General features: G+C 40.0%; 1 protein-coding gene across 2 annotated transcripts in view; it reads right to left on the bottom strand.

Moving 5' to 3' along the window:
- si:dkey-40m6.8 overlaps positions 1-20,341 on the bottom strand; it is a 28,608-nt gene extending 8,267 nt beyond the window's left edge. The window contains exons 1-11 of one of the 2 annotated variants that reach the window (XM_038284191.1): positions 19,907-20,341; positions 15,505-15,653; positions 13,806-13,953; positions 12,145-12,218; positions 11,831-11,949; positions 10,736-10,823; positions 9,299-9,447; positions 9,126-9,210; positions 8,921-9,042; positions 7,492-7,641; positions 41-5,834 (exon numbers count right to left, since the gene is read on the bottom strand). In XM_038284191.1, the coding sequence (XP_038140119.1) occupies positions 41-5,834; positions 7,492-7,641; positions 8,921-9,042; positions 9,126-9,210; positions 9,299-9,447; positions 10,736-10,823; positions 11,831-11,949; positions 12,145-12,218; positions 13,806-13,953; positions 15,505-15,653; positions 19,907-19,991 (6,963 nt within the window). In that variant the 5' untranslated portion in view covers positions 19,992-20,341. The remainder of the gene's footprint in view (positions 1-40; positions 5,835-7,491; positions 7,642-8,920; positions 9,043-9,125; positions 9,211-9,298; positions 9,448-10,735; positions 10,824-11,830; positions 11,950-12,144; positions 12,219-13,805; positions 13,954-15,504; positions 15,654-19,906) is intronic. The other variant, XM_038284192.1, reaches the window with a different exon arrangement.
- Positions 20,342-23,339: the final 2,998 nt, after the last annotated feature.

The following is a 23,339-nucleotide window of genomic DNA, read 5'->3' as shown; positions in this document are numbered from 1 at the left end:
ATGTTAGAAATTAGAATACATGTCTAAACAGGACACCCACCTGCATCATGAGGCCATTTCTAGTTGTCATCTTTGATAAAGATCCCTGATCTTTGACATCAGATGATGATGATGATTTCTGCTCATCAATCTTCTCTACTGGTTGAGAAAAGATGTTTTGCTTGGGTTCAACCAGCTTATTGCTGTTATCTAAGGCGTCAACTTTCTTTAAATCGACCCTGTCACCCTCAGGGATAAGGATGTCATCATCCGCTTCTGTATCGTTGCACTTTTTATCAGATGTTTTCTTCAAAGACTCCAGAAGCTCCACGTTCCCCAAGAACAGTTCCCCCAGTGTATTCTCCTCATCCTCTGAGATGCAACAAAGTTGTTCCAGCTTTTCAAAATCCTCTAGTGGTTCCTCATCCAGATCTTTCCACTCGGATAACAACAATGCTGGGATGTTATTCAGGAGATCTTGTTGGGTAGAAGGAACAGCAGGTGAGGTTTTCTGGATAAAATTGTGGCACACATCTTCAATATCTGAAGTAAAGTTATTGTCATCAGTCAGGGTTATGTGTACAGATGGGGGGTTCAGGTTGGCAGAGATCCCTTTATTCTGCGTTGTAGCTGGTGGTAGTTCTTGCAAAGATGGCTGCAAGATATCTGTGTTGATCGCTGGGGAAATAAATGACTCTGTCTCTGGTTCAGCATTGAAGTCTTCCAGATTTATGTGAGTAATAAATTCCTCTGCCTCTATAACAGATGATGGCGGACTAGGAAAAGAGTCGTCTAAACTTTCCAGTTTATAATCTTGCAGATCAAGGTCTATGCTCTGCGGGGGGCTCGGGAAATCAACAGAGCTAAAGTTGTCTACCTCTTGATATGAAGGGTTCCTCCCTCCCTGTACATCAAAGGTACTGGGACTGGACTGAAGGGCAACTTCTCTGTCATCCTCATTATCTTCTTGAGGACCGTCCTCCATGGGCATTGCAGTGAGATTTGGCTTTGGATCAGCTTCCTGTTGGAAGCTTGATTCACCATTTTCCAGGTGGGAGGAGTTACCTTGAGGTGGTTCGGTGATGCTGGTGGATGTACTTAAGCCATTATTCTGGAAAGTATAGCTGAAGAGGTTTTCCGAATTGATGTGTCCTGTTAGTGCCTGACCATCTCTGTAGAGCTGACTCTGTGTCAGACTGTTAAAGTTTTGATTCTCCTCCCTGTCTGTTGAACATCCTCTATCCTGAACCAGCCTTTCTATAACCCTTTCTTCCCCTGGAGCTTCCAAATTCTCTACTTCAATATCACTGATTTTTTTCATTTTGTCAAATTGGAAAGTATCGATTTCTTCCAGATTCTCAATATTTTCTTCTTGCTGGATATCTGCTGCAGACTGCTTATTAACTGATTTTTCACAGTCCCCTTCTATTCCACATAGAGCAAGACTGCAACTCAGTTCTTGTGTTTCATTGATCCTGACTTCATTTCTCCACTCTACTGAAGAAGGGTGTGGCTCCCTTCCTGCAAGTTCATTGTTTTCTTCAAGTTCTTCTTGCATCTCCAGCAATCCGCAGTTCCTTTTGTTTAACTCAGAAAAAGTTTCTGACTTTAGTTCTACTTCTTGTTGCTTTTTTTCTGGAGAGGCCCACTGATTATTTTGTTCCCCTGATTGCTCCAAGCGGTGGCAGTCAAGCTCTCCAGAAACAACTCCAGATGGTGGTGCTTCTTCATCCTCCTCCACGGCACTCCACCAGTCTTCAGTCATCAACTCTGGCCCTTCGCGATAGTCTGCAGAGGCTCGATGTGTATCACTCTCCCTTCTGACCTCGGTATCTACTCTCCTCTCTAAGCATTGAATGTCTTTCATTCCCAACTCATTGTGGTCCAGACCAGCCATCTCTTCGTCACCGTGTCTGGTGCGCAGGACACTCAGAGTGACTTCTCCATCGCTATGCAAATCATTATTGGTATGAAATTTGCTCTGTTTGGAAAACATAGACTCACATTCCACTGTTGCATTGCCAGATCTCATTGCAGTGAGTTCTCTTACATCTGGCCCAACATTGCTAGAGACAGAGGCGAGAAAGCACCCACTGGGACTCTCAAAGTGCAAATTCAAGTTGCTCTTTTCAGACTCAATGCATTTGTAATCTGTTATCTTGGAAATGATCCCATCTGTGTAGTGACTGTCTATCGCATTCTTACCACTGTGAGAAAGGCTCTTTAGAGGTTCTTCCTCCAACTTGAAAAACAGCTTATCAATTAAGTCAACACAGTCCTTAACTTGAGGATCATCTTGCAGCAACGTGGATCCTTTGCTCTCATGATTGTGAAAAATTCCTGAATCGTCTCTATGCACAGCCTCAAGCCCTTTATTTAGTATGTCTTTGTTGCTTTCTAAATAGTTAAAATCATTTTCACAATTCTCAATAGTCTTTTCTGTTTCAAATCCTGCTTTGGTCCATGGTCCATGTAAAGCACTTTGTAAGGGGCTCTTTTCTCCAGCCTCTACTTCCTCTTCAGTTTTCTCCTCTATCCCTGTGAGTATTCCTCGCTCGCCCCCTCGGCCGCTGCTCTGCCTGGACCCTTGCCCGTCACTGCTCCTCCTGTTGATCCCATCACCCTCTAAGTCATTGTCAGAGAAATAGGCAGAGTCTCGATGTGGAGTCTCATTTCCCAGGGCCCGCCAACCCCCACCGCCTCCAGCTCCAGTCCAGGAATCACTGGGCGTGAGGCCATCCACTGAGCCAGAGGTCAAGGGTGACAAGACAGAGTCAGTGGGAGTGATGAGGGACATATCCGAGGACAGGTCTTGATCTGGAGTGTTCAGAGGGACTTCACAACTAGGTTCATTTTGCATATTATGCCATTCTTGATCAATATACTTATTCTGAAATGCATTTTCTTCATTTTTCTCCAGATTAGCTACAATATCAAGTGGCACAGTGTCAGATTTCACCTCTGTTTGACCATTTATCTTAAATATGCAGTCCTGTAGTTTATCTTTCATAATTTCACCATTCTCTACAACAGTAGGAGTCTCTGTTTGGTTTTTCAAGACAGACCTGATCTCCGATGGTATCACAGTGTTGGAATCAGTGGATTCAGAAGGAGAGAACTCTGAAGGATCTGTTAGTTCCCCTCGGGCAGGTAGGGCAGGTCCATCTGAACAGTCCTCTTCTTTTTGACATTCATCAGTTTCGCTGTGCAATAAACCATTTTTTGGCATTATTTCAGAGAGCACAAACTCTCCAGTTTGGCAGTGATCGGCATGATTTTCTTGGCTGCATGGTTTAAGCGGTTGTTTGTTTGATCCTATGTGGAGAATGGGGATTTCTGGTCTAATGGAGACTTTGATCTCGCTCTTCTTTGCACGCTTTGTCACTTGCGCATAGATGGCCTCAGTCTGTGTCTCTTCTTTACCCTTACTGGATGCTCGTATGGAGCTTTCTGACTGGAATGTGATGGTCTGAGTGGAGTTTGGGTCAATGCAAATGGACTCATATTCGGGTGAAAGTGGAGTAGGGGAGGTAGATAGATCTGATTCCTCTTTGTTTGCTGTAGTATTTTGCCTTGATATGATTTCGGTCAAAAAGGTCTCAGCTGATTGGATCTCTCGTAGGAACTCCTCCCTGGTCATTTCTGTTCTTTGTGGCTCAGCCTCCACTAAATCTATTTCAGATTCTTGCTTCTCCCTCTCGGACAAAAGGGATCGGGACCTTCGTATACCTTTTGTGCTGACTCCTTCAGCTTCTCTGTTCAAAGGGAGGTCAGACGTGCAAACATAGGGGCGCAACCTGGACCCTGCAGGATAGAGGTATTTAACTGGATCACCTTCTGCATCCATATCCGTCTCTATCCTGTCTGTGTCAACCTCTGTGAGAAAGAGATCTCCTTGGAATGATGCCTTGTCCTCCTCAACTCCTGTCCTTTGGAAGTATTTATCCTGTCCAATTGACTGTCCCGCTGAGCCTATCTCTGTAATCAGTGATTGGGAGCGGCGCATTCCTTTGTTGTGTAGCACAAAGTTCCCCCATCTCTCTTTGTCTTTACTCTCCTCCTTCTCATCGCACAAGCCCTCTGACTTGGCCTCACTAGACTCTGTCACACTTGCTATCTCAGTTAGAAACAGGTGCATGGGAGACTTCTTGGCAGCAGCAACCAGTTCTGCCTGAAGTTCAGCATCTTCTCTCCAAATGGTGGGCAAAATAGTGTCCAGTCGTGACTGGGTCCTCTTCATTCCCCTAGAGAAGAGCTCAGTAGTGGCTGGGTCTGCATCTTCTGACAAGCTGGAGTGCGCAACAGTAGTCTGGCTACTGGGTCTCTCGGGGGAGCCAAAAGGACAGTCGTCCTCATCTGAATAAGTGGGACTAGACGAGGACTGCCTCTCAATCGGGGAGTTTACAGGCTGAGGGCGGGGTAGGTTTCGATAGATGGGCCGTAGAGGATTTTCCCTACGAATTGGGGAGTCAAAGTCTTTTACACGGGGTTGAGAATTCTCTTTAGATTTGTGGATTGATGCTGCATGTCTTCTGTCAGCTTCTCTACTGGATATGTCACAGGATAGCGGGTCTCTGTTGGATCTTTGCATTTGCGTCTTTGTGTATCTTAAGTATCTGTCGGCCGTGTTGTAGCTCGGGATGCTGCGCTGAGGTTTGGAGTGTGGGGGTAAGGGTGGAGGACACATCTGTGGATAAATTGGATGGCTGGATGGGGGAATGGAGGGAGAGAGAGACGGGGAGGGAGGCAGAGTCTGTCTGGACCGATGGAGGCTGAGGTGATCAAAGGTAGACGGGGGGCAGGAGCTCATGTGGAGGGGATCTGTCTCGATCTTTCCACCAATGGTGTAGTGAGGAAGTCCTCTGTACCCGAGTGGAGGCACTGGGAGGGGGCGGGAGTGAAGGGGATTGGACGAAGACATGGACATGGACCGGGGTTTGGGAGGGAGCATTGGAGCCTGGAATGATGTGGGAGAATTTTTATCTTCTTCCCTGCTCTTTTTTCTCTCCACATCATCATCATCTTCATCACCCAGATCAACCACTGAGAAGTCTGTTACTCTGCTTGAAGTGTCTCTAAACTCGGCCACCCCAGTGTTTGGTACCTGGATCTTCACCTCGCTTGATCGGATGGTTTGGAGGGTCTTACCGCTTTTATCTGATGCATTATAGGGGACTCGTTCTTTTCCCAACATTCCACTACGGATTTCCACAAGCTCCACATCACCAGGACAAACTGAGGAGGATTGTGATTTTCCTTTAAGCGTTGGTGATTTGTCTTGAGGAGTGTGCTCCTCTAGTCTAATGTAGTACTCACTTGCGAGTGAGGGACTGCGGGCACTTATGACAGGCACCACAGTGGGGGTGTCTAAAGACTGTCTGTGGTTGTTGTTCACAGTTGGAATTGGCTGAGGGGAAGGGAGAGGCTTATAACCTCGTCTGGCATGAGCTTTCTCCCAGAAATATTCAAAGTTCAAGCCTTTGCTAGTTTCTGTAACTGTGAGGATGTCATCCAGTTCAGAGGAGGATGGGGTGATGCAGTTTCCAACAGGGTCCAGCAGAGGGTAGGAGTTATCTCTACTGTCCCTGCTGTATTCTCTGTCTCTGTGTCGCTCGTTTAGTGCACACTGAAATGCAGGTGGGCGAAGTAGATCCCAGCGTCTTTCAAACGACTCATCGCTCTCTCCTCTTCTTCCTCTGCCCTCCTCATACTCCTCGTCCTCTTCGTCCTCTTCCCCCACGCTTCTCTTTGACATTCCCCGCTCTGCAGCCAGGAGAGAGGAGAGGAGGAGGAATATTTCGGCTACAGAGGGCCGCTGTGATGGAGGGAGCCAGCAGGACTGCATGATCTCATACCTTAGGACAAAAAAAGAGGCATAAGTTCGATTTATAACATTTATTTTTATGACATGATTTTAGTACTCAGGCGAAACTACACAACCATATATATATATATATACACTATATTGCCAAAAGTATTTGCTCACCCATCCAAATTATTGGAATCAGGTGTTCCAATCACTTCCATGGCCACAGGTGTATAAATTCAAGCACCTAGGCATGCAGACTGTTTTTACAAACATTTGTGAAAGAATGGGTCGCTCTCAGGAGCTCAGTGAATTCCAGCGTGGAACTGTGATAGGATGCCACCTGTGCAACAAATCCAGTCGTGAAATTTCCTCGCTCCTAAATATTCCACAGTCAACTGTCAGCTGTATTATAAGAAAATGGAAGTGTTTGGGAACGACAGCAACTCAGCCACGAAGTGGTAGGCCACGTAAACTGACGGAGCGGGGTCAGCGGATGCTGACGCGCATAGTGCGAAGAGGTCGCCAACTTTCTGCAGAGTCAATCACTACAGACCTCCAAACTTCATGTGGCCTTCAGATTAGCTCAAGAACAGTGCGCAGAGAGCTTCATGGAATGGGTTTCCATGGTCGAGCAGCTGCATCCAAGCCATACATCACCAAGTGCAATGCAAAGCGTCGGATGCGGTGGTGTAAAGCACGCCGCCACTGGACTCTAGAGCAGTGGAGACGCGTTCTCTGGAGTGACGAATCGCGCTTCTCCATCTGGCAATCTGATGGACGGGTCTGGGTTTGGCGGTTGCCAGGAGAACGGTACTTGTCTGACTGCATTGTGCCAAGTGTAAAGTTTGGTGGAGGGGGGATTATGGTGTGGGGTTGTTTTTCAGGAGCTGGGCTTGGCCCCTTAGTTCCAGTGAAAGGAACTCTGAATGCTTCAGCATACCAAGACATTTTGGACAATTCCATGCTCCCAACTTTGTGGGAACAGTTTGGAGCTGGCCCCTTCCTCTTCCAACATGACTGTGCACCAGTGCACAAAGCAAGGTCCATAAAGACATGGATGACAGAGTCTGGTGTGGATGAACTTGACTGGCCTGCACAGAGTCCTGACCTCAACCCGATAGAACACCTTTGGGATGAATTAGAGCGGAGACTGAGAGCCAGGCCTTCTCGTCCAACATCAGTGTGCGACCTCACAAATGCGCTTCTGGAAGAATGGTCAAAAATTCCCATAAACACACTCCTAAACCTTGTGGACAGCCTTCCCAGAAGAGTTGAAGCTGTTCTAGCTGCAAAGGGTGGACCGACGTCATATTGAACCCTATGGATTAGGAACGGGATGTCACTTAAGCTCATATGTGAGTCAAGGCAGGTGAGCAAATACTTTTGGCAATATAGTGTATATGCAGCAACATATATATATGTATACATATATATATATATATATATATATATATATATATATATATATATATATATATATATATATATATATATATATATATATATATATATATATATATATATGTATGTATGTATGTATGTATGTATGTATGTATGTATGTATGTATGTATATATATATTATTATATATACATATATTAATATATTATATATATATATATATATCTGTGTGTATAAATAAGTAAATGAGGCTGATGCTGCACCGATTTATTAAAATGATAGGTGAAATAAATAATTACGAACCAGTAATCTGCATGTGTAAGTTTAAGTCTAGGCTGGGCCAGAGTGATCTGTCGCTCTCTAATGACAAAGGTCAGCACCTCTTCATCACTCAGGTGTCTGTGGGGCTGCGCACCAAACTCAAAAAGCTCCCAGATCACTACCCCCAAAGACCTACAAAAAAGAGAAAATAAGCATCAAATGATTAGAAATTATGTGAAGAGAATGAGTAATTGTTGACTCCTAACTTATAAACAGGGCAATGTTTAAATAAAAAGAGCAACAGTTATGAAACTATTGTTTTTGTCCAATGAATGGAGTGTTCTTTGTCTCTTATAAGGTGAATAGCATTAATATGAATTAACAATTCTAGTTTTTGTTATTTAAGTTGATGTCTGGAGAGCACGAATTCCCACTTGTTGATTTGAAAACCCCTTTTAGTATTTGTTGATCTTTAAACCAAACTTCTGGTTTTTTATGCTCTTGTACCTTTCACTTTTTACATCCTAACACTGATGGAGAACATGGAGAAATTGCTATGAGTTTAACATATAAAATTTTCATTTTGAAATTTCAGACAAAATATTTTGCGTTTATGATATTGTGGATATTTGAGTGCAAAACATTTACCTGTTTATTTTTTTCCGTGTATTTTATTCCACACCAAGATCACTTCCAAATTAGGACAATTAAAAGGTTATTTTATAAACTTTATATTAATATTTTAAATTAGGGTGAGGTTAAATCAGTTCAAATCAATGATTCTTTGAAGAATTTGGCTAAAAGCTGGCTAAAAGCTAACAGTTTCGTTTTTTGTTTTTTTTTACAAAACAGAAGGGGAACTTCAATTTGTTTTTCATATAAAATAAACAGCTCAGCAATGTTTATTCAATAAAAAAAACTGGAATTAAAGAATCAAGAGCAGAGGTATTAATAGTGGGGCTTCAGAGTGATTTTGTGCAGCAACCGACCTCCATTTATTCAGCACTTTTTTTCAAAGTATTTTTGAAAGTGAGAAAAAACAAGCTAACATGCTATTCCTACAAGGTAAATGTGTACTGGTTTTTCTGTGTAAGGAAGTGGATACAAGAGACAAGCAAATTTCCCACACTGTCTCTAATCAAATAAAAAATTATGATTACAAGGTTTAAAGTTGATAACATAAAAAAACAAGGCTGGACAGGGGCCCGAGGTTGTGTTTAACCATAGGCTTTCAGCAAGATATCGAGGAAAGTTCATGGATCTCGAAAGCTCATCTTTAAAAATTAGCTTTAGTAAGTTTCCTGTTTCGAAATCTACTTGAGCAAACTAAATTGGATTTATTTTAAGGCTTCTTGAGCATCTTTACCCATGGTACCAGTAAATATGGAAGGATCTGCTATGGATTTTTCACAAAACAATTGTCTCATACAAGTTAGTTTTTTTTCTGAGTATTATATCAAGAAAAACCCACCACACATTGCTGGTTTTGGTTTGGTCTGTAACAATCAGAGATCCTCTGTACTCTTCCAGCAGCTCAGGAGCAATCCACCGCAGAGGGATCCACAGCTTGTCTGGAGTCAGGTAATAATCCTCCTTTAGAAAAAAATGCACCAATATATTATCTACACTGTTTAATATGTTCACTTTTAGAGGACTACCAATATAGGTTAACAGACCTTGTAGTGGTTGTGCGAGAGACCGTAGTCACCTATTCTGACAGTGAGGTCTGAGGTCAGAAGGCAGTTTCTTAAAGCCAGGTCACTAAAGACAAAACACAGAAAAATATCAGATATTCTCATTTATGTGCATTGCTTAAAAAAATCTAGGTGACATTAAATTCGCGACTGACCTGTGGATGTAATTGTTTTCGTGAAGATGCAGCAGACCTGATGTGATCTCAAAGGCCATCCTCTGAAGAGTCAACAGGTCCCTGGTTGGCAGGTCTGGAGTCATTCCATCTGCCTTCCTCTGGGCACGCAGGTAGCGCTTCAGGTCACCCTAAGTTGTACAACACAAGCAGTTTATGTCTAGCAGAAGGATTAGTCAGCTCAGTTTGTCTATATACATGAGCATTTTGAAGCAAAGCAAAAATCTGTTGCAATGCTGAGTATGAGAGAATCCTGCAGTAAAGAAACATACATTTTTAGACATTTTCCATCCCAGGGCATCAAAAGCAACACAGAGATTGATCTTGAAGCCTTTTTAGCATTCATTTGTGTTGCAAGGAGCAAAAGAATACAATCCAGATGGAAAATATTCACAGAAAACATAGAATAGGAGTCTTTTTCAGAGGACATCGGTGCAGTTTGGATTCTCTCACTGTTGTAATTGGGATTGATCTGCTTGTTTCCTTGTTTGACCTGAGAGTCCACTCCTAAGGCTGCGCTAATGAGTCACAGATTGTTCTAGCTGAGAAACAGGAAAACAAACCGACCTAAACAATAGATCTTCTACAGTTTTCCTGATAAGGACACGGCAGAGCATTCCTCATGCAAGGTAGAAGAAGATGTTTTTTAACTACTTCTGGATGAAAAGCAAATTGCAAATAAACTACGGCAGATATAAAGCTTATAGAATTATCTGCTATTTAAGTCAAGTTATTTATTTTCTTATATGAAAGGGACAGCTTAATTATTCATCCTTCTTCATATCTTTTCACATTTTGTCAAATTACGCAAGAAAACTGCTAGGTACATTTGGAATAGATTTAAAATGGAGTAAGGCTTTGAAAAAAAAAATCACTATTGAACTTCCCAAGGAACATTGTTCACTCAATTATCAATCAAAGGAAAAGACTCTGACATGTGTGAGAAATAGGGGATTTAAAAAAGGAGCTGCAGAAAGCAAAGATTGTGACTTTCATAAAATTAGCTTTTATGAAAGAGGGACAAGAAACAAATTATAAGACGTCAAATTAGAGTCACAGCGAGTGTGAAGTAAAGTTCTCTGCTTAGAAGAAAATTTATGCTTTTTTGCCTACATTTAGAATGTGTTTGGGTAAACCCATAATGACGCATAGCGGTGGTCATATCATGCTGTGGGATTGTTTTCTTTGTTCTTTTTTTTTTTTTATGTGACAACTAATTAAATCAATTTGCAAAGAACAATTTGGAAAAGAAATCACAAAAATATACAGAGCTGGTAAAAAATGCTGCAAAACATTAATGGGTTGTAAGGTACTTTGAAGTATCTAGTTGTGACCACCTGAATACTTTAAAAAGCAGTGTATCTCCCATGGCGCCCCATATTTACTGTAGCTTTATTCAATCTTAACACTTGCCCTTACCAGCTGACAAAACTCCATAACCAGGAGAAAGGGGATGCTCTCACTGCACTGCCCTAAACATTGGAGGATGTTGGGATGCTTCAGGCTCCTGAAAGAGGAATAACAGAAAAGAAAAAATGTTTAATTATGTTATTGTTCACAACTATGATGGTGATAGAAAATTATGAGCATGTATAGATAAATCAAAAAATTAATAACTGCAACAATGTGCTCTTCCTAAGCATATTTTGATTTAGTATTCTTGGATTCATTTATGCCACCAATTATGGTGAATTAGATAAACCTGATATAAACTTGGCTCTCCTTGAAAGATTTTCCTGGCGTTTCCTAAAATGATCTATATTCATAATGATAAGGACACAAGAAAGGAGAGGTCTGCCGTTCTGGTCCTGGAATACACTTTACTGTAGATGCATTCCTGCTGCAAGCCAGATAAAGAGCTGCATTTCTACCTTAGTGTAACGATTGCTTAGATTCATAGTTTGTTGGAGCAGGGATGCATTAAAAGTTTCTGAAAAGTTGCTCTTGTGGTCATCTGTATTGTTGGGTTTGGATCAGACTAGTTGAGGTTGGTCAGCATGGTCACTGAAGCACCCAAGTATTTAAAGATATTGAGGAGGATGTTCTGTTTTCGGGTGGATAATCTAAATAAATGGTCCTCCTAATTGTCAATCATTCTGGTGATATGTTCAAATAAGGCCGTTCTACGTGCTCGTCCCCATTTTCACTTACCATTGGTGAATCTGACATAGTGGAAAAATTGCAAATCTTCTTTTGAAAGTAAGCTTGTATGAAGGATGCAAACAGCAACTTTTAAACAGAGCGTGCACGAGGAGAAATGGGCTTGTGCATGCTCTTGCACATGTTTAATAGGCGTTCCCTCTCGGGAGCAGGTGCAGGGTTAGTGCATGTGCATTTTTTTTAAGTGGGGAGGGCAGGTTTTTAAAAAAACTGTGCAAAAATCTACTAGTATATGTTTAATATCTAATTTTTCTTTACACCAAAAAATTAGAGGCTATTTTTTGTAAAAAAAAAATGTCCTGCTACAGTACAAGAACATCCCATTTTGTTTTTATCTTGTGCAGCTTCTCCCACCTGTACGGCTCTGACTCAGCCAGGAACTTCCTTTGTTCCAGGGGGCTGGCACTCACACGCAGCTCCTTCACCACAGCCTGGGAAGAGCCGCAGTCACACAGCACTTCAGCCAGGATCACCTGCAAATGATTGATGGACAAAAACATGCAAGAAAGCCCAGGATCAGACGGCCGATCAACACTGTTGCCTGACGTTTGATTTGCAATCTAAGCAGTGGACAGGATTAAACCGGAGCCCACCGGAGAGGAACAAAGTCCATGATGTTGGGGATTATGAAAAACTTCAAAATGTATATTAAAAGGCAGTCTTCTTACCTTTCCAAACCATCCATTTCCGATCTCCTGGAGGTAATTTAAAGCGTGTCTTTTAAAACACTGAGATTTGGAGTCTGTGAAAAAGACATAAATAAAGGAGGTCAGTACCATATATTATTTCTGTATTTTGTAACTCTTATAAAAAAAAGCATATCTGAAAAAAACAGATAAAGGTACAAGAACTTAATTTTCTGCATCTTTATGCTCTGAATCTAAAATGCTAATTATAGACATTTAAAATAAAAATATATGCAATAATCAAATACATATAATGGAAAAGATCTTAATCAAGGGAGCTATGAATATTGACGGCTGCTGAACTTGGATTGTTTATGAAAAACTCCCTCTGCTTCTTGAATTCAAATTCTAACTCATTTCTTGCTGCACTGTAGTGATTGGTGGCATTTATACTGTTAACAATAAACTTATCAATAAATAAACTGTTTATGTTCACAGTTAATGTTTTATTTATCTGATTTGGCTTTTCTATAATGGGAAACACAACAGCACATAATTCTAGGATAATAATAGAAAGAAATTATATTAAAACATTAACCTTAAAGGAAAAAGTACAACACTTACTAAGTAACAAAAAAGTTAATATTTTCTTTTTATTTCACAACTGAATTGATCAGATTTAAAAAAAAAATGGCACAACAAAAGAAAACGGAGCACTTAAAACTGCATGAGTAGATAGATAAGATAAGTTAAGATAAGATAGACACTCCAAGTTCCACTCTCTCCTTTTGTGTTCTATTAAGTGATGGCAGGTCAAGAGCAATTCACACCTTTATACCTTAATGAGAATAACAGAGAGTCCAAAGTCATCTTGAGAAAAACCTGGATGAATATTACTCATGACATTTTCTAAAGATTTTAAGAAATTGTGTCTCATTGAGAGGAAGGATAAAGAAATGAATTATGTAAACTACTGTTTAATTTTATGTCAAATGCAAAATTTTGATTATTATACATCTAATATTTACTTGCATTGCATTGATGCTGTTTTTATTTCAGTTAGCAAATGAGGAAGAAGCTACTTAGAACTTTGGCAGGTTACCAGTCCAACACCTGGCAACATAGAGACAAAGTACCATGCACAGACAGGCAATTTACGTATGAAGAAAAATTAAGCTAACAAGTTAGTTTGGAAGGAAGCCAAAGTATTCCCATATGCACAAACACTTGAACTCCAACAGAAGGCTCCAGTCTGGATTCAAAGCCAGTCTGTTATTTCTCCAAGGCAACAGTGCTAACCCTTTTGACCAAAAAAGGTGTTTCTCCTTATCTTGTTTTATATATGTTAGAGGTCAAATATCTGGTTCAAAAGAAATTTATAAGAAACATCTCTTTAAATAGACTGACACCATGGCCTTTAAAAAGATGCATTCCTCCTTAATGTGTCTGCCTAAACGTCCCATGTGTGCTGCTCAGACTGAGCACTGATGCAGAAGCATCCAGGATCATAGTTTCCACTTCGCTTATATGTGAGGCAGGGAGCCCAGTGCTCCTGGCTGTGCACTCACTTTGAGACCTTTAATGCATCCACCTCAGTGGCTTAGGCAGCGGACCGTGAGGAAGTTTTAAACAAGCAGGACAGTAGTGCATCTTTGTTTTTTTTAGGGGTCAAGTACAAGTAGGAGAGTCCAAAAACGGTGTACCTGCTCCATTCTGCAGGGCATGACAGTTTGGGTGATCTCTGACTGGCAAGGTGTAGACTTCAGGGAGGGAGGGACATGATGACAGGCTGTCCTCCTGAATGGGACTGGAGCCTCCAGAGCATTCCTCTCCATCTGTATTGTCAAACTCCTGGTTGGGTCAAAAGAACATAAAAGTTAAATCACACCATGTTAACAACATACTGGGTTTTTACATAACAGTGTCCTCTAAAAGTATTTATACCACCAACTATTTCATATTTTGTTGAGGTATATAAAACTTAATGTATTTCTTTTGGCTGTTATGTGCTCTGGTCGGATGGTATCAGTGTAACTAGTTGGTCAAAGAGCATAATGCTGTTTACCTTGTATGAATAAAATCCACCATTATGGGATAGAATGTCATGTAGAGGTAATAAACACAAACAACCAAAATAGTGTTCCTACAATAGTCGTACTCATTGTCCTCTGCTTTATCTAGGACCGTGTCACAGAGCACAGCAGTTTTAACAATGCCATAGATTCAGTTTTTTCCAGGGGGAAACTGTCTCTGCCGTGGCTGTTTTTTGGTACGCAGCACTCCTTCGTAGGGCTGAAACAATTAATCAGATTAATCATGATTAATCAATTATTGAACTAATTTAGTAACCAATCAATTGTTAACCAGAGTATAGAGACTTTAAAAAATGCCTTTAGCTGACAGAGCAACCCACTTAAAGCAGCAATTATACCAAGATTGTAAAAAGAATATATGAATATTTTGCATTTAAGATAAAAAGAATCTTTTTCATCTGTCAATATGCTCTATGCAGTACTCCTCAAGTGGAAAAGTCTTATTGTCACCTGTTTGATTTTGTCAAAACATCTTCTTTGGCTATCCGATTATTAATCGACTAATTTGAAAAAATAAGTGACAAATTAATCGATTTGCAAAATAATGGTTAGTTGCAGCCTCTGTAGGTTAATCCTAGACCTGTACACTCCTGGATGGAGAGATCGGCACTAATGACAGTAAGCAATGTACTGAAGTTTCCATCTAAAACATTTACTGATTTCAATTATTTCAAAAAATCCTCTCGTACTTCCCTTTGCAAAGGTTTGTTTATCCAGTTGTGCTCTGTATAACTTTGTATTCACTAATGGGAAACTTGCTCTAAAAGGTTAAAGAACTTCTGGTTTTAATATGTAAATTAACTTCAAATTCAGGCTGTCTGAGCTTAAAGTATTTTGGAAAGGAGGAAAAGGTGAAAATACAAACAATGCTGGTAGAGACATTGTCAAAAATACATCTTACAAAGGAAGGTGTTTCTACTAAATATCAACCAAATGCATTCCACACTTAAAATGTCTCTTCCTTTACCTTCAGAATCAAATACTCCTTTGAACTTATCTATCACATGAGATCCCATTAAACCACTTTAATTTCTGTAGCTGTAATGCAATTAAATGTAGTTAAGTTATAGAATAAATATGTTTTTAACTCTTAAGCCTAGAAAATGTTTTTCTCTCACCAAATGGCATTGCTTGCACTCCATAAAGCATGAATACAATCTGGTCAAAATATCAAAACTTTGCAGGGACTGAACTAACATCTTATTCCATGAGGTTGGATTTTTTTTTTCTTTACCCCTGTTGTAACTCGTCATGCAGTAAATGTCAGTGGCATGCACAAAAAAAGCAGAGAGGTGGATAAATCTCTTACATCTTGAAGACTTACATTGAACCCCACGCCTTCTCTCTTACAGCAAAGACAGGTGAGGAGCAGCAGAACGAAAGAGACGAGCCCCGAGCAGGAGATGAGGATGATGACATAGGGTGGAGGAGAGAGGGACTCTGCCCTGGTCTGAGAAACTGGACAGAAATAAAAACATAAGAGAAGAAAACTTTAAAGTAAATGGGGGTTCTAGGTACATTGAAAAAGATGTGTTTATCACAAAAAGTTTTAATATTTTGTTGTTACTTATTTCAGAAAATGAAATGATTATAGCGTAAATATTTCAAGGCTTTATTAACTGTATTATTGAGGAGAGCGGCTTACAGGTCATGGAAACCCAAAGTTCAGAGCCCTAAAAAATGGAATAGCACATAAGGTCATTTAACAAGGATATTCAAAACAGAAATGCCAGGTTTTAAAAGTAAGTTCCTTTCTATCCACTAACATTCTGCATGATTCATTGCAGGGTGGCATGGAGCAGATTAGCCTGTAAAATGTTATGGAAGTCCAGATTATTTTATATTGATCTTGTGATCATCTGTATTGTTGGGTTTAGATCAGATTAGCTGAGGTTGTCAGCATGGTCACTGAAGCAGATTTTGGTACCTTTTGTCCTGCTGGAAAATGAAATCTGTATCTTCATAAATCTTTTCAGCAGACTGAAGCATGGAGTCGACTGTGGACTTTATAAAACACAGATTGTGGAAACTTCAAGCCACACAGCTTCTCTTCCTCTCCACTTTTCCTTGGAAACTCTCTGGCATTTATTTCCAAATAAGATTAAGAAAATGCAACCAATATCAGATGATGAGGCCCATGTTTAGGATCGGTCTATGCAAAATGATTCACTGTCATTTTCCTGAAATTCTGGCATGGGTTTTGCCTGACAGTCATCTCGACAAAGAGGTCAACACTACGACACTTCTTCCTTCCACTCAACTTCTCTGGGTATGCTAGCGGGAACCTTTTGTGGCTAACCCTCCTTAAAGAGGGTGTCAGTGATTGCTTTCTGGTCACCAATAAAGATAAAACTCTTCCTCATGATTGTGAATCCCATCGACTCAGAGTGAGAGACCAATTAGAGGTTTGAGAAACCTTTGTAGTGTTGAGGTATTTGGCTTATTAGGGTTTGACAACATTACTTTTCAAAATTGACTTGTTCATAGTATTTTTGAATATTTTTTAAGCACACATAATTAAAGATTTTGGTTATCTATAAGCTATAACCATCAAAAATATAATAAAAAAACTTTAAATACTTAACTCTATCTGTTATAAATCTGTATAATAAATTTCATTTTCTGAAATGAGTCTCAAAGAACACTTAACATTTCATGATATTCAAACTTTTTGAGATGTTGTCTCAGTACATCTAGTAGGGCGGCCAGAGGGAGAGTAAGAAAAACTTAAAATTCACTGAACCACAAAAGTGTAAAAATATTTTTTACACAAGTGCTGTGTTTAGCCATTGGAGCATAGTCTTAGCTGCTGTTTTTGGGACACTCAGAAAAATCCCAATGGACAGCTGGTATCAGGAGCGGGAAGCAAGAAAACAAATTAAATCATTGTCTGAATCAGTAAAAAGAGGGGAAACAGAGACTGTAATTAAAGTTTGAAGGTGGAAAAAAAATACCATTCCAGTAAGGAGAATAAGCAAAGGGAAAAGGTAGATATCGGAAATGGCATTCCACTCAGGAAACACGGTTAAGAAGCAAGGGTAGGGTTGCTGGAGTTACATTTCTATAAAATAAAATAAAGGAGAAGGGATTGGAAACTGGAATATAATTACTCAGTCAGGAAGGTTTACTACTCAGGTTAAAGACAGAGGAATTGGGACATGTGATATTTGTACCTCAATGAAGATGATAGTGGGAAGTGAACCATCTGCAGAAAAGAAAATTGGCAGGGCAATGAGGTTAAATACCTTTCAGGTATTCTTGGTTGATTTTATTTCAACTCTCTGTTCAAAAATCAAAGAAAATAACAAAAATAGATAACATTTATAACTCTAAACATCAAGAGCCTGGCTAACACACTAAAAGTGGGAAACATCGTGTTTATTGTTAATTCCGCTGCTTGACAAGGTATCATTACCCCATAAACTGGTCATCTGTAAAGATAACGCTTTGTCACCCTAAACCACCAACTTCAGCACATTTTAATGGCATTTTATGACAGGCTGACGCAAACTGGGGCATAATTGTATTGTGGAAGAAGAAATAAAATATTTGTTTCCTCAAAGTTCAGCCTATGTCACTATAATACCTTTAAATTAACTCCATTTTAACCAGCGACTCTGTGAAGGCCCCATGTGGTTTTTAGAGATCCAAAGAGAACCAAAAAAAGCCTTTGAAGACCAAATGAACTGAGAAATTTATGGATAACCTTAAGGTATGGTTAGATTATAAAACCAGATTACAAGTTTAAACATCACACAAAACTAGTCAGCCTGTCAAAAATGGGAGGAGTGTGCTGCAATTGAAAAGCAGAGCAGCAGCCAAAAGACCCATGATTTTCTACGGAGAAGCTGCAATTATGCAGTGCTAAGGTGGGTGAATTGTTGATACAACAATTATTAATTGCGGATACTTTGAGCACACCAGAAATATGGAGAAAAAGATGTGGTTAACATGCTGAAGAAGTTATTCTCGTCAGATGAGATCAGGTTTAAATCCAAATGTATGTTGGAAGACTGACTAAGCACATCAGCAGTGCACGGTAGTGGCAACACATTGCTGTGGGGAGGCTTCTCCTCATCAGGGAAGGGACTGATGTTGATGGAAAGATGGATGCAGCTAAATACTGGAGGAAAATGTCTGTGTTAGAATGGCCCAGTCAAAGTCGAGACCAAATTCCAGTTGTAAATCTGTGCTAAACAAATCTAAGCTGTGCAAACCTGTTAAGGGCTTATCTGAAAACTATTGACTCAAGATGGAGTTAAAACAAATGCATAGCAAGTTTAGCAAGTTCTTAAATCCCTAATTGTAAACCATACAATTTTTTTTCCACTTCACAATTAAGTTATACTTCTCTCACATATAGTTCCAGTAAAATGTGTTGAAGTTTCTTGTTCTGATGGAATGAAATGCAAATCAACAGGTATGAATAATAAAGCAATGCAATATCAGCTTTAAACATGACAGTATGCAACTCATGTGCAGATAAAAACACATTTCAGCAGACAATTGGTACAAAACACTATATATTTAAACATTAGAAATGTGATAAATAAGATATCAGAGGTCATATATATCATAACATCTGTCCTTCATCAAATTGTCCCAGTTTCAATGTCTGAGTTCCTCATTAAAATTCAACAATACATTCCTCCACAAGGTCACCTAAGTGTAAACACAGAATACATCAATTTTAAAGCATTTTCTTGATAATATAACGACCCAAATATTTCCTCTTGGCATGAAAACTGCTACAGCTCTTTTTTTTTAAACCTGCCTTTTATTGATATGTTGTAAACTGAGAAAACTATCAGCATTTCAGTCCAATGTGGGCCGGTGTGTGGCTCTGCTGCTATTAAAAGACATGTGAGTAGCCTACACTGGATTCCACTGAGATAAAATAAGATGTAGCGCATAGAAAGCCTTCAAAACAAGCAGCTTCTGACTGTGTGGTCCCTCAGAGGACATGCACTACCCAACAAAAATAAAACCACAAACTGGTGGCTCCTGTCTTGACGCACAGTTCCTGAGCAGCGCTATTCTTCTCATCTTTCCCCAGACAGATGACCAGACAGACACTGCATATAAATAGGGAACCAACACAGGGCCTTTTTTTTTTTTCCTCCAGCTCCTGTGCAAGCATTTATCAAAACAATACACCACCATACAATGACTGCACACATCACACAAACACAACAGCCTGCAGCTCGAAGGGGGCGCACTGAGAGCAATAATAAAGATGCCACCGGTTAATAGGTTAGAGGTATGATCTCCAAGCTGGGGATGTTTTGCACTCAAATGCTGACCTGGCTCATGATTTTTAGCTTTGCAATCTCCTTGCAGTCGGTGCAAGGGCCCTGAATCGCAACACCCTGCAAATATTTTCATCAGTGCATGTAAATATGGTACCCTACCCATCACCCAATCAGCTCCCTTCCTGTAATAATAATAATAATAATAATAATAATAATAATAATAATAATAATAATAATAATAATAATAATAATAATAACTGGAAGAAATTACTCAGGTAAACTAGATGATATTACTGTATTTAATGAGAGGAGGCCTTTTATTATCCATACCTGACCGAATCCTCCCACCCCCTTTATTCTCTGTCTTTCTTTTTTTTCAGGCATCACTGACAGTTTTTTTTTTTTTCTCACCACCAACCCCCTCATCCATCCATCCTTCCTTTCTCTGACTTTGCTCACCTTCCCTCTGCGGCGCTCCGAGGGCTCTCTCCGGGCTGAGGAGTGAAAGGATCCCCGCCACCATCACCCAGCAGTGGGGCCGCATCGTCGGCGCGTGCGGGTCGACAACAGCATCCGAGCGACGCCGGCGAGCCGACCGTCGGTGTCGGTGTCCTCCTCGCTCCCGTTCCCCCCCTCCACGGTCTGTTCCTTCTCCGTCTCCTCACTACCCCCCCTCTTCCTCTGCTTCTCCCCTAATAATAAAGAGCGTCTCCTCCTTGTTCTCTCTCCTCCTCCTCTAATCCGCAATTAAACACTGAGATGCTCTATTGTGCATCCTCACCCCGCCGCTCTGCCTCAGTATGCTGAAAACAACCTTTTCTCTCTCTCTCCCTTATATTTCTATATAAATCCTCCCCCCTCATGTATCTCACAGTGTGTTGGAGGTTGTCTGTTTTCTCCTCCGCCTGCCTTTACGTCAGACGCGCGCATCGCGCATTGTCATGGTTCAGCTTCATCTTTATCATGGATGAAAACAAAAACAAATAAAGAAAAGCAATATAAACTTTGTTTTTAGGATCCATTTTGGATATTTTCAAACATATTCAAGGGCGTAACGACGCAAAAAAAGGGCCATAAGCAACATTATCTGGGTGGGCCCCATATGAAGTAGCTATAACACCTGGTAAAGGTTCAGTTCCATAAATCGGCCAAGATGATACAATTATGCAATTCTCAGTAGTATATGATCAAACATCACTGTTCATTGGTGTCATCCCAAGTTACAAGTATGGCAAGCCAAGAATGCCACTATTCACATCTAATTACAGATGTTTTTAGCGGGTTAATTTCAATCTTAACGTGGTAATTAGATGCGAATAGTGGCATTCTTGGCTTGACATATACAAAAACTAATTTCACGTAGATGCTTATCTACGCTCTGGATTACCCATAATTCCAAGTTGTAGTGTAAAAAATAAAATACTCAAATACGTCGTTCTTTTAAGATCTTTACTGCGGTTTGAAACATATTACATGAGTGTATTTCTTTACCAACCGTCTAATGAAATATACACAGTTGTTAACATAGTAAATAAAAGTACCACTGTCTGGTTTGCTATTGGTGTCGTGTTTAATCGGCTCACCATCATGTTGAAATCTGGCATGTATTGGGGTATAAATACGGTCCGGTGTGCAAAGACATTATAGTGTCACGTGGGTTTACAAGATATTTTGTGTGACATTACATCTATGAAAGGGGAACACCGTTTTTTTACATTGGGCCCTTGATTTTACGTTATTACATCGTGTTCTACTCACCCATATAAGTTTTGTGTCATTTGGAGCCGTTCTGAAGATATTCAGTTAGTTTATATCCAAGTATCCGTGCACCAGACTGGAGTTGTGACAGGCAGCCCGGGCCACAGGCGGCTATGTCTACCCCTTCTATTCATTCGGCTAGCTAATCGGAATCGTTCAATTCCATTTCGAGAGCAAGATCATCTGTGGTAGTAGCACTAGACATCTTCCAGGCATGTGAGTAAAATTAGCAGCAGTTCAGCGGACAGGATGAATGAATGGTAGCCGTCGCGCACGGATGATGTCATACACTCGCCTCTTTGTTTTTAAAAGATATAAATATAAAACATATAACCGTGGATGTCTGGGGGACAGTGATTCGCCTACATGTTATGAATGCTGGCGTACCATAAAGAATAATTTATGAACAGTTTAGTTTGTGCCTTCAAGTCTTTGCCCATAGGAAGACCTTACTTGGATATAACCTAACGGAATATCTTCAGAACGGCTCTAAATGACACAAAACTCAAATGGGTGAGTAGAACATGATGTAATAACGTAAAATCAAGGGCCAAATGTAAGAAGAAAAAAAAAACGTTGTTCCCTTTAAGAGACATCCTAGTCTACGATTGCGTAGGGAGCCTCCCAGGTGTCAGTGATAGGGCCCCTCAGAGGTTGTGGGCCCCTAAGCAACTGCTGTCTCTGCTTTCAGATATTTACGCCATTGAACCTATTTATTGCTTTCATGCAGAAATGCACACATTTTCAGAATTTCTTCTTTTCAGCCAATCTTTAAACAACACACAAAAAAACTATGCTATCATAAATTTATGGCAGCTTTTTAATCAATCATCTAACTCAAAACCGCACAGCATGTGCAAATTTTAAAGACTGTAAGAAAAATTGTATAGATGCAGGATGCAAAACTTAGGACAAGATTAATGGATGCATAGGTGCTTCTAGGAATGAAGGATAAGGGATGGATGGATGGATGGTCAAATAGATGGTGCACAAATGCATTAATGACTGAACAGATGTATGATTCATCAATGGATGAAAAGGGTGATGCTTAAATGGATGGAAAAATGATGTGTGATATAGCAATGGACAGAAGACAGTTGGTTGAATGGAGAAATGGTTCGTTGGATGATGTATAAATGGCCGGATGGTAAATGGATGACATATATTTGTTGGTACATAATTAGAGTCGTGGTTGAATAACAAATGTATATATGGGTTTAAGGAAATATAGATGACAGATGGATAAATTAATACTTTTTACTTCGGTAGATGTTCAGACAAATGATGTTTTGGCAACCTTCCACATAAACATCACTAACATAAAATAGAACACATCTCACTGTTGCTCATTGCTTGTAATAAGCTAATATTTCACAGGAGTCTCAGTAATGAAGTCAAAAATAACTTTTTTCGATGCATCCAAGCATTCAAGTACAATTATGACAGGGAATCAGTGATAAAATCCCAATTGCCTTATGCTGAGGAACACAAATGGCACAGTCAGCGGTGGACTTAATCATTTCTACCTGTGCTCTTTCTGCTCAATAAATACCAGTAACACAAATATGAAAAACAAGCACAAACACCCATTTTTATAAGGACCGGAGGAGCATCATCAAACAAAAAACAGAAGCATGTTTTTATTTCCCTTAAAGGAAACACCATCATGTATAGCGTTATGTTTAATAACACTCTGCACAAAGAGAGATATAGATCATAACTCCTCCAGGTCCATGGCAATTGTTCCATAATTAGTTTAACAAAAAAAAAAAAAAAAAGACAATTGAGTCTATTAACAGAAAATACCAAATAGTTTGGGGCAAAGTAATGTTTGCATTGGTCATCTATATCACCAAATGTTAGGATACTGACTACAGATTTATATTTTTTAGTATGATGCATTTTTCAAACTGACTGTTTTTATAGACAGCGTAAGCCAGGCTAACAGTCGGCGACCGGCTGAACCCCCTGTGTGGACAACCATCTGCTGTGCTGATGTGCTCATGAGCGAGATGCTGTAGGCGGAAACCAGGCTGCAGCCGAACCCCTCCCTCCATTGTCCATTTATGAGGAAAACACCCAAAAGAAAATAAACCATAACTTTAATGCAATAAAGAGTTCACTTGTTTTGTTT

This window comes from Cyprinodon tularosa, unplaced genomic scaffold (genome assembly GCF_016077235.1).
Source record: "Cyprinodon tularosa strain WSP-4 unplaced genomic scaffold, ASM1607723v1 ctg2, whole genome shotgun sequence".
NCBI classification, from domain to species: Eukaryota; Metazoa; Chordata; class Actinopteri; order Cyprinodontiformes; family Cyprinodontidae; genus Cyprinodon; species Cyprinodon tularosa.
This window is presented reverse-complemented; position numbering and strand designations above follow the sequence as displayed.